The 12,003-nt window shown below is 54.8% G+C and overlaps 1 protein-coding gene across 1 annotated transcript; it reads left to right on the top strand.

Annotated features, from left to right (window-relative positions):
- Positions 1-5,289: 5,289 nt before the first annotated feature.
- On the top strand, positions 5,290-11,762 carry LOC134050394 (copine-5-like). The gene is made up of 11 exons (XM_062503428.1): positions 5,290-5,324; positions 5,634-5,709; positions 6,354-6,407; positions 6,497-6,558; positions 7,341-7,387; positions 8,068-8,249; positions 8,816-8,943; positions 9,011-9,113; positions 9,810-9,867; positions 10,079-10,152; positions 11,589-11,762. Exons 3-11 carry the CDS (start codon positions 6,375-6,377, stop codon positions 11,760-11,762), a joined length of 861 nt encoding a protein of 286 aa, XP_062359412.1. The 5' UTR covers positions 5,290-5,324; positions 5,634-5,709; positions 6,354-6,374.
- The last annotated feature ends 241 nt before the right edge of the window (positions 11,763-12,003 follow it).

Here is a 12,003-nt window from a genome sequence, read left to right on the forward strand (position 1 = left end):
GAGCTGACTTGCCTTCGGCCCATCCTGGGCTTTTGCTGAGAAAAATTCAAGAAGGACGAGGATTTCTCCAAGACCAAACTGCCCCCTCCTCCAAACCTGGCTGCCATCGGAGGACCAAATGTGCCCTACAAAATGACATCTGCCAAGTGGGCTCTTGAGTTTGGCTTCCTGGGGAAAAGTGCCACCTTTTGGAGTCAACTTGCCTAACTTGCTTGAAGCCCGTCACGGACCTTTGCATAGAAAAAAGTCCAGAAGGACGAGGATTTCTCCCAGACAAAAGCTGCCCCCTCCTCCAAACCTGGCTGCTATCGGAGGACCAAACGTGCCCTACAAAATGACATCTGCCAAGTGGGCTCTTGAGCTTATCTTCCAGGAGAAATGTGCCACCGTTCTGAGCCAACATGCCTAAATTGCCTGCGGCCTGTCCTGGGCTTTTGCCTACAAAAATTGCAGAAGGACGAGGATTTCTCCGAGACCAAAGCTGCCCCCTCCTACAAACCTGGCTGCCATCGGAGTGTGAAACGTGCCCTAAAAAATGACATCTGCATTGTTTGCTCTTGATTTTGGCTTCCTGTGGAAAAGTGCCACATTTTGGAGCAAACTTGCACAACTTGCCTGCGGCCAGTTCTGGGCTTTTGCCGAGAAAAATTCCAGAAGGACGAGGATTTCTCCCAGACAAGAGCTGCCCCCTCCTCCAAACCTGGCTGCCATCAGAGTGCCCAACATGCCCTACAAAATGACATCTGCCAAGTGGGCTCTTGAGCTTAGCTTCCTGTGGAAAACTGCCACCTTTCAGAGACAACTCGCCTGCGGCCCGTCCTGGGCTTTTGGCTGGAAAAATTCCAGATGGACGAGGATTTCTCTGAGACCAAAGCTGCCCCCTCCTACAAACCTGGCTGCCATCGGCGTGTCAAGCATGCACTACAAAATGACACCTGCCAAGTGGGCTCTTGAGCTTAGCTTCCTGGGGAAAAGTGCCACATTTTGGAGCTAACTTGCACAACTTGCCTGTGGTCCGTCCTGGGCTTTTGGCTAGAAAAATTCCAGAAGGATGAGGACTTCTCCCAGACAAAAGCTGCCCCCTCCTCCAAACCTGGCAGACATCGGAGGCCCAAACGTGCCCTACAAAATGACTTCTGCAAAGTGGGCTCTTGAGCTTAGCAACCTGGGGAAAAGTGCCACCATTCTGAGTCAACTTGCCTAACTTGCCTGAGGCCTGTCCTGATCTTATTCCTATAAATATTCCAGAAGGACGAGGACTTCTCCCAGACCAAAACGGCACCCTCCTCCAAACCTGGTTGCCATTGGAGGACCAAACGTGCCCTACAAAATGACATCTGCAAAGTGGGCTCTTGAGTTTGGCTTCCTGGGGATAAGTGCCACATTTTGGAGCTAACTTGCACAACTTGCCTGCGGCCCGTCCTGGGCATTTACTTAGAAAATTTGAAGAAGGACGAGGATTTCTCTGAGACCAAAGCTGCCCCCTCCTCCAAACCTGGCTGCCATCGGAGGACCAAACATGCCCTACAAAATGACATCTGCAAAGTGGGCTCTTGAGTTTGGCTTCCTGGGGGAAAGTGCCACCTTTTGGAGCTGACTTGCCTCTGGCCCTTCCTGGGCTTTTGCCGAGAAAAATTCAAGAAGGACGAGGATTTCTCCAAGACCAAACTGCCCCCTCCTCCAAACCTGGCTGCCATCGGAGGACCAAATGTGCCCTACAAAATGACATCTCCAAAGTGGGCTCTTGAGTTTGGCTTCCTGGGGAAAAGTGCCACGGTTCTGAGTCAACTTGCCTAACTTGCTTGAAGCCCGTCATGGACCTTTGCATAGAAAAAAGTCCAGAAGGACGAGGATTTCTCCCAGACAAAAGCTGCCCCCTCCTCCAAACCTGGCTGCTATCGGAGGACCAAACGTGCCCTACAAAATGACATCTGCCAAGTGGGCTCTTGAGTTTATCTTCCAGGAGAAATGTGCCACCGTTCTGAGCCAACATGCCTAAATTGCCTGCGGCCCGTCCTGGGCTTTTGCCTACAAAAATTGCAGAAGGACGAGGATTTCTCCGAGACCAAAGCTGCCCCGTCTTCCAAACCTGGCTGCCATTAGAGTGTTAAGCATGCCCTACAAAATGACATCTGCAAAGTGGGATCTTGAGCTTAGCATCCTGGGGAAAAGTGCCACCGTTCTGAGCCGACTTGCCTAATTTGATTGAGGCCTGTCCTGATCTTTTTCCTATAAATATTCCATAAGTCCGAGGAATTCTCCGAGACTAAAGCTCCCCCCTCCTCCAAACCTGGCTGCCATCGGAGGACCAAATGTGCCCTACAAAATGACATCTGCCAAGTGGGCTCTTGAGCTTAGCATCGGGGGGAAAAGTGATACCGTTCTGAGTCAACTTGCCTAACTTGCCGGCAGCCCGTCCTGGGCTTTTGGCTAGAAAAATTCCAGAAGGAGGAGGATATCTCCCAGACCAAAATTGCCCCCTCCTCCAAACTTGGCTGCCATCGGAGTGTGAAACGTGCCCTACAAAATGACATCTGCAAAGTGGGCTCTTGAGTTTGGCTTCCTGGGGAAAAGTGCCACCTTTTGGAGCTGACTTGCCTTTGGCCCATCCTGGGCTTTTGCCGAGAAAAATTCAAGAAGGACGAGGATTTCTCCAAGACCAAACTGCCCCCTCCTCCAAACCTGGCTGCCATCGGAGGACCAAATGTGCCCTACAAAATGACATCTGCCAAGTGGGCTCTTGAGTTTGGCTTCCTGGGGAAAAGTGCCACCGTTCTGAGCCAACTTGCCTAACTTGCTTGAAGCCCGTCACGGACCTTTGCATAGAAAAAAGTCCAGAAGGACGAGGATTTCTCCCAGACAAAAGCTGCCCCCTCCTCCAAACCTGGCTGCTATCGGAGGACCAAATGTGCCCTACAAAATGACATCTCCAAAGTGGGCTCTTGAGTTTGGCTTCCTGGGGAAAAGTGCCACCGTTCTGAGTCAACTTGCCTAACTTGCTTGAAGCCCGTCATGGACCTTTGCATAGAAAAAAGTCCAGAAGGACGAGGATTTCTCCCAGACAAAAGCTGCCCCCTCCTCCAAACCTGGCTGCTATCGGAGGACCAAACGTGCCCTACAAAATGACATCTGCCAAGTGGGCTCTTGAGTTTATCTTCCAGGAGAAATGTGCCACCGTTCTTAGCCAACATGCCTAAATTGCCTGCGGCCTGTCCTGGGCTTTTGGCTAGAAAAATTCCAGAAGGACGAGGATTTCTCCCAGACCAAAGCTGCCACCTCTTCCAAACCTGGCTGCCATCGGAGTTTCAAGCATGACCTACAAAATGACATCTGCCAAGTGGGCTCTTGAGCTTAGCTTCCTGGGTAAAGGTGCCACATTTCTGATCCGACTTGCCTAACTTGCTTGTAGCCTGTCTTGGACCTTTGCCGAGAAAAATTCCAGAAGTACAGGGATTTCTCCCAGACCAAAGCTGCCCCCTCCTCCAAACTTGGCTGCCATCGGAGGAACAAACGTGCCCTACAACATGACATCTGAAAAGTGGGCTCTTGAGTTTGGCTTCCTGGGGAAAAGTGCCACCGTTCTGAGTCAACTTGCCTAACTTGCCTGCGGCCCGCCCTGGGCTTTAGCCGAGAAAAATTCCAGAAGGACGAGGATTTCTCCCAGACCAAAGCTGCCCCCTCCTCCAAACCTGGCTGCCATCGGAGGACCAAACGTGCCCTACAAAATGATATCTGCAAAGTGGGCTCTTGAGTTTGGCATCCTGGGGAACAGTGCCACCTTTAAGAGACAACTAGCCTGCTGCCCATCCTGGGCTTTTGCCTAGAAAAATTCAAGAAGTACGAAGATTTCTCCCAGACCAAAGCGGCCCCCTCCTCCAAAGTTGGCTGCCATCAGAGGGCCAAATGTGTCCTAAAAAATGACATCTGCCAAGTTGGCTCTTGAGTTTAGCTTCCTGGGGAAAAGTGCCACATTTTGGAGCTAACTTGCACAACTTGCCTGCGGCCAGTTCTGGGCTTTTGCCTAGAATAATTGCAGAAGGACGAGGATTTCTCCGAGACCAAAGCTGCCCCCGCCTCCAAACCTGGCTGCCATCGGAGTGTCAAGCATGCCCTACAACATGACATCTGCAAAGTGGGCTCTTGAGTTTGGCTTCCTGGGGAATGGTGATACATTTCAGATCCGACTTGGCTATGTTGCTTGTAGACCATCTTGGACCTTTGCATAGAAAAAATTGCAGAAGGACGAGGATTTCTCCAAGACCAAAACTGCCCCGTCCTCCAAAGTTGGCTTCCACCACAGGGCCAAACGTTCTCTAAAAAATGACATCTGCCAAGTGGGCTCTTGTGTTTGGCTTCCGGGGGAAAAGTGCCACCTTTTGGAGCCAACTTGCCGAACTTGCCTGTGGCCCGTCCTGGGCTTTTGCCGAGAAAAATTCCAGAAGGACGAGGACTTCTCGCAGACGAAAGCTGCCCCCTCCACCAAACCTGGATGCCATCGGAGGACCAAACGTGCCTTACAAAATGACATCTCCAAAGTGGGCTCTTGAGGTTGTCTTCCTTTGGAAAAGTGCCATCTTACGTATCCGACTTGCCTAACTTGCTTGTAGCCCCTCTAGGACCTTTGCATAGAAAAAATTCCAGAAGGACGAGGATTTCTCCCAGACAAAAGCTGCCCCCTCCTCCAAACCTGGCTGCCATCGGAGGACCAAACGTGCCCTAAAAAATGACATCTGCAAAGTGGGCTCTTGAGTTTGGCTTCCTGGGGAAAAGTGCCACCGTTCTGAGTCCACTTGCCCAACTTCCCTGCGGCCTGTCCTGATATTTTTCCTATCAATATTCCAGAAGGACAAGGACTTCTGTCTGTGGCTCTGAGACCTCCTTCCCCTATCTCTGTGGCCACCTGAGACCCCCAGACCCTCTTCCCCCATCTCTGTGGTACCAGTAGCACCTAGCCCAGCCCTGCAGTGTTACCCACTTTTGACTCAGTTTACCTATTTGGGCAATTGGCATCACAGCTGTCACCAAGCCATACTGCCCCCCCTCCACCCCAAATCAGTGCCACCAGCTGCTGTCCTGGCAAACAGCCACTTTGGCCCCGTGTTGTATGTTGCTGTGGCAACGATGGATAAAAATATCCTAATGAGGAGGAGAAGGAATTAGGAAAAAGCCCACAGAGGTGTCAAAACAAATCCCACAGGAAGTGGGGGGATGTGTTTGATGGGTCTCTGGGGAAAGGGAGTGGAGAGGATTTGGGGGTGTTGGTGACCCCACCCGCCTTGCAGAGCCATCAAAGTGGAGGTTTATGACTGGGACCGTGATGGCAGGTGAGCTGCATGTGGTCCTGGGGGCCTCCCACACCCTGGACCTCCACTCCCTGGGTGACAGAGACCCCTTGGGCAATGGGGACCCCTGCCACCCTTGCATCCCCGAGGAGATGGATCCCCCCTTGCCCCCAGCTGATGGGGACCCCCTGGCTGATGGGAATCCCCCCTTGCTATGTGGGACTCCCTGGCTGGTGGGAAACTTCCTGGGCAATGGTAAACCCCCCATCCCCATACCCCTGAGTCATAGGGATCCTCCTGGGTAATGGGAACCTCCCTAACCCAACTGATGGAGAGCCACTGGCCTTGCAGCCATGACTTGATTGGGGAGTTCACCACCAGCTACCGGGAACTGGTGCAAGGCCAGAGCCACTTACACGTGTACGAGGTGAGGGGGGATGAGTACATGTGCAGGGGGGGTCTGCACAGCCCTGTGGGTCCCACTGCTGCACTCCCAGGGGTTATGATCCCCAGGGTCCCTCTCTCTGCTGCACCTCTGGGTGCTGGGGTCCCTGTGTGGACCTGTGTGGGCGCTACATACCCCATGATGCAATCCTAGGGTGTTATGGTCCCCAGGGTCCCTCCCAACGCTGCACCCTGGTGTGTCATATACCCCAGGATGCCCCTCCTGCACTCTGAAGTGTTGTGTCGCCCAGAGTGCTCATGCTGCAGCCATAGAGGTTCAGAGTCCCCAGGATTCCCTGTGCTACAACCTAGGGTTTTGGGGTTTCCACATTGTACCCCTGGGGTGTTATGGTTCCCATACTTCACCCTGGAGTGCAGCACCCATAACTGCCATGGATCTCCAGCTGAACTACAATCCCAGGGTCTCTACATACATCCCTGGGTGTCACAGCTCACCATGTGCTCTTCGAGGTCCCTCTCTGCACCTCAGCACAGTGCTCCCATTGCTCCCCTCCAGCATATTCTGTGCCCCCCTGTTTCTCAGGATGTGACAGTCCCCTACACTGCTCACTGGGCCTCCTATCCATGTGAGAAGCAGCCCCCTTCCCTCCCCTCCCATCCCTGCAGGTGGTGAACCCCCGGAAGAAGATGAAGAAGAAGAAGTACCTGAACTCAGGGACAGTGAGGATGGGGATGTGCAGAGGCATGGGGGGGACACAGGGGGTGTGGGCACTTCCTCACTTCCTCCCCTGAGCCCTATGTTCCCACAGGTGACACTGCTGTCCTTCGCTGTGGAGGCCAAGCACACCTTCCTGGACTACATCAGGGACGGGTGAGCAGGAGATCCCCAGCACCTCCAGCTGTACTTTTGAGGGTCCCGAACGCCTCCAGCTCCTTCTTTGGGGGTACCCAGCACCCTGAGCTGCTTCCTCAAGGGCAGGGAATCCCCCAAAACCCCAGCCTCTACTTCACTGGCAAGGGGGTCCCCAGGACCCCTATCTCCTCCCTTGGAGGTCCCCAGTACCCACTGTTGCTCCCTCAGGGATGGGAAGGAGGGAGGGGGGGTTCCTGCTATCTTCAACTCTGCCCTGTGGGATCCCCAGCACCCCCAGTTGCTCCATTGGAGGTCCTCAGCACACCTAGCTTCTGCACTGGGGGTCTCAGCACCCTCACCCAGATGCCTCCTTGGGGGCAGGCCATCCCCATCATCCACAGCTGCTTCACTGGTAGCCCCCAGAACCCACAATTGCTTCCTTTGGAAGTCACCAGCACTCCAACAGCTCCCTTCGGGGTCACCAACACCACAGCTGCTCCTGTGGGGGAAGAGGGTCCCCACCAGCCCCATCTTCTCCACTGGGGGTCCTTAGCACCCCCACCCAGATGCTCCCACATGGGCAGGGGCTCTCCAGAACCCCAAAGTGTTCATTTTTGGGTCCCAAGTACCCCCAACTGCTCCCTTAGGTGCAGCATGGTGACACCTCAGTGCAGGGACACTTGGGGTTTCTCTGAATTGGGCAGTTGATGCATCCAGTCCAGCCTGTGGCCCTAGGGGTGTCCCCACCCTAAACCCAGAGGTCAACCCCTGTGTCACCCCAAGGCTACTTTATCCCCTAGGACCCAACTCAACATCACAGTGGCCATTGACTTCACAGCATCCAATGGTGAGTGGGGGCTGTTTCCCCCCAGGGGGATTTATTTGGGGCAGTTGTAACCAGTTTGGCGTCATGATGGTGTCATCCTTGTCATCAATTTGGGTGTTGTTCTTGTAGTTGTGCTGGGGACATGGTCATGTTTCCCTTGTCACTGGGTTGGGGTTATGATGGCATTATCCTTGTCATGGGTTTGGGGCTATGGCACTGTTATTTTTGTCACTGTGCTGGTACTACGGTGGTATCATTCTTGTCATCAGCTGTCACCAGGTTGAGTATTTGGTGCCAGTATCATTATCATTGAATGTGGGACAGAGTGGTGCCATTCTTGTCACTGGGTTGGGGTCATGGCAATGGCAACTTTGCCAGTGTGTTGGGGACATGGTAGTGTCATTCTTGTCACTGTGTTGGTTCCATGATGGTGTCATCCTTGTGACCAGCTGTCACCAGGTTGGGGATGTGATGGTATCATCCTTGTAACTGGGTTGGGAATGTGGTGGCAGTTGGAGACATGGTGTGGTCATCCTTGTCCTTATCACTGTGTTGGGGATAAGATGATGTCATCCTTGCCACTGGGTTGGGGCCATAGTGGTGCCATGGTAGTGGGGATGCTGGGGCTGTTTTGGGGATTATGATGGGATTATGACGGTGCTGGGGAAGCTGTGGGAGTGCTGAGCCCTGTGCCCGTGCAGGGAACCCCTCGCAGCCCACATCCCTGCACTATCTGAGCCCCTTCCAGCTGAATGCCTACAGCCCGGCACTGCGGGCCGTGGGGGACATCATCCAGGACTACGACAGTGACAAGATGTTCCCAGCCCTTGGCTTTGGTGCCAAGGTCCCCCCAGATGGGCACGTGTCCCATGAGTTCCCACTGGTGAGGGGCCAAAGCAGGACAGGACTGCGGATGAAGGGTGGTGTCCTTGTCACCTGGTTGGGGACATGGTGGGATCATCTTGACACATTGTTTGGGTCATGAAGGATTCATCCTTGGGTTGGGGTATGGTGGTGTCATCCTCCTCACTGGTCTGGGGACATGGCGGTGTCATCCTTGTCACCAGATTAGGAAGGGGCTTGGTGTTGTCCTTGTCACCAGTTTGGAGTCATAGTGGTCTCATCCTTGATCACTGAGTTGGGTACATGGTGTGTTTGGGTTGGATCTGCATTGGGGATGTGGTGGTGTCATCCTTGTCTTGGGTTGGGAATATAGTAGCATCGTCATTTTATCACTGGGTTGGGGCCATGGCAGTGTCATCCTTGACACTGAGTTGGGAACATGTTGGTGTCTCCTTTGTCACCACGTTGTGGACATGGTGGGATCATCCTTGTTAGCATTTGGGGGCCATGGCAGTGCCATCTTTGTCTGTGGATGGGGTCTGTGGTGTCACCCTCTCCATGGGTGGAGGCCGTGGTGTCACCATGGTCCTGGTGATCTTGTGCCAGAATGGGGATACATCAAACCCGGCGTGCCATGGCATTGCGGGGGTGCTGGAGGCGTATCAGCACAGCCTGCGCCATGTCCAGCTCTACAGCCCCACCAACTTTGCCCCTGTCGTCAACCATGTTGCCTGGTAAGAGGAGCCCCGTGCCCCCGGATGGGGTCCTGCACCCCCCAGCGTCACACATAGTCCCCCCCAGCTCAGCAGCCATGGTCCTGGATGGGTCCCAGTACTTTGTCCTCCTCATCATCACTGATGGTGTCATCTCCGACATGGCACAGACAAAGGAGGCCATTTTCAATGTGAGACCCTCGTGGTGGCACTGGGGTGGGTGATGGCACCCCTGGGCGTTGGGGACAGGGAATCTGGAACCCTTGGGTGATGGGGGAAGTGGCAGTGGGGAGGGATTGGGACCCTTGAGGGAATGGGAAAGGCTGGGGACCCCTGGGTGCTGAGGAGGGGCTGGAACCCTTAGGGGATGGAAAGGGCCTTGGATCCCCGGGTTCCAAGGGGTTGGGGTGGCTGAGACCCTGTGGGTGATTGGGTGGATGAGGAGGAGCTGGGACCCTGAAGCTGAGAGGGAGGATGTGGGCTGGGACACTTGCATGCTGGAGGGGTGGGGAAGGGGCTGAGAGCCCTGGGTGCAGGGCGGTGTGTGGACCCCTGGGTGCTGGAGGCAGTGGGGAGGGACTGGGACCTTTGAGAGGTAGGAAAGGGCTCGGACCCCTGGGGTTGAGAAGGGTCTGGGACCCCCAGAGTTTGAAGTGTAGGGGTGTCTGGAACCCCTGAGTGCTGCAAGGGGGCTGGGAATTTCCTGGAATGCCCCAGTGCTGGTGGGAAGTTCTGAGACCCTTGGGTGATGGGGGGTGGTAAGGAACTGGAATACTTGGGTGAGGGGGTGTTGGCACCCCTGGGTGCTGCAGGGAAGTGGGGGTGGCTCATTTGATGGCAACATCATTAAATTTCATGGGACTCCCTTCACCTCCCGGTTCCCTCAGGCTGCCAAATTGCCCATGTCCATCACCATTGTGGGGGTTGGACAGGCTGAGTTCGATGGTAAGGTTTGGGCGTGGGGGAAACTAGGGGAAGGCTGGGGGGATGGCGGGGGTCCCTTGGCCACTGGAACTGAGAGTTGAATGTGCCAGTATATTAATGGGTTCAGCATACCCTAGCGGCTGTGCTTGGGGGTTCTGGGTGTGGGGTTAATAGGGACATACTGGGGTGAGGGGCACGGGGTGCTGTTGAGCTCTCCTCATATTGCTCCCAGCCATGGTGGAGCTGGATGGCGATGACATCCGCATCTCTTCCCGTGGTAAAGTGGCTGAGCGTGATATTGTCCAGGTACTGACCTCACCAATGAGGGATTTGGAGACCCCCCTCCCAGACCACCCAGCAGGGTGGTGAGGGGGGATGCCCTGGGGACCTCAAATCAGCCCTGTCACTCCTGGGGTGCACTGGGTGGAACTGGTGTGGAGGGATGATAAGGTGGACTAGGACATGGGGCAGCACTGGAATTTGGGGGACACTGGGACAAAGGGATGCAGTGGCCTTGGGATGCACCTGGATTGAGGGATGCACTGGGATTTGGGGGTACACTGGGACATGGTGCAGGGGCTTCACTGGGCAAAGAGAGTGCCCTGGGACTTGGGATGAGGGTGCAGTGGGAGCGTATTAGGATATGGGGGGACACTGAGACATGAAGGAGACAATAGGATGTTAAAGGAGATTTACTGGGAAATGGGGGGAATTGGGATGTCAGGGATGTATTGGGACATGGGAGCAGTGCACTGTGACATGGGAGGGATGTACTGGGGTTTGGAATGTGCCTCAGTGGGGGGAGACACTGGGACATTGGGTGCACTGGTACATAGTGGGAGACTTCACTGGGAAAAGTGGGTGCACTGAGATTTGGGATGTATCTTGGAACTGGGGTGCAGTGGGACATGTGAGTTTCTTAGGATATGGGGGGCACGTATTTGGCATGAAGGGGGTTGGTACTGGGGAATAGGGGAGCACTGGGATGTGGGTGGCACTGGGAAATGGAGGGGAATGTACTGGGATATCGAGTTGCACTGAGGCATGAAGAGGGAGTGTACTAAAACCTTCTGGGGCAGGGGGGTGGGGGGGCGGGGCTGTGCTTCGAAAAAAGGGTGCAATGAGACTTAGGATGTTCCTGGATGTGGGGATGAGCCTGGGACGTTAGGAGGAACTGGGACATGGGGGAACAATGGGACATGGAGGGGGACACTGGGATATGGGATGTACCTGGATGTGGAGGGCACTGGGATATGAAGGGGGAAAGTATAGAGGAAAGGGGATGCACTGGGGAATGAGGGGGACACTGGGACATGAGGAGGGTGTGCTGGCAAATGAAGGGGGCACTGGATCACCAGCATGGACCTGGATGTGGGGGGTAGTGGGACATGGGGGTGTACTGGGAAATAGGAGGGGGCACTGGGCTGTGGAGTTTGTGGGAAATGCGAGGCAGTGGGATATGGTTGGGCACTGGGGCTTGGGATGCATGTGGATGGGGGGTGCCCTGGGACAAGAAGTACTGGGAAATAGGGAACGCTGGGATGTGGGAATACATGAGGATATAGGGGGCAGGGGTGTACCAGGATATGGGCAGGCACTGGGTCTTAGTATGTACCTGGATGTGAGAGATACTGGGATATCAGGAATGGGGAGGGGACACTGGAGCTGCTGTGTGTGGGACACACAGTTCTGGGAGCTTCCTGGCCCTGGACTCCGTCAACTGCTCTGCCTCCCTGTGCCAGTTTGTTCCATTTCGTGACTACATGTCGGGGGGTCCTGGCGCAGGGCTGAGCATGGCAGGACTGGCACAGGAAGTCCTAGCCGAGATTCCTGACCAGCTCCTCTCTTACATGAAGGCACAGGGAATAAAACCTCCCCCCATCCATCCCATGTCCCCTAAAACCCCCCCACCTTGATTGTCTGCCCCCGACACCCACAGCCTTGGTGTCCTCCCCTGATCTTGGGTCCCCTAGCCAATCCAGGTTCCCACCACCACACCCATAAACCATCTTTTACGTTTCCCCGGGGGGACTGGGATAGTGTTGCCTGAGCATCCTTGGCCATGGGACTCCCACCTATACCTATCCAAGACTGTCCTGTCCCCCCCAAAAAGGGGAAAGGGGTCTTCACCCTCCTGACCAGAAAGCTGGGGTGCAC

This window comes from Cinclus cinclus, chromosome 16 (assembly GCF_963662255.1).
Source record: "Cinclus cinclus chromosome 16, bCinCin1.1, whole genome shotgun sequence".
In the NCBI taxonomy this organism is placed as follows: domain Eukaryota; kingdom Metazoa; phylum Chordata; class Aves; order Passeriformes; family Cinclidae; genus Cinclus; species Cinclus cinclus.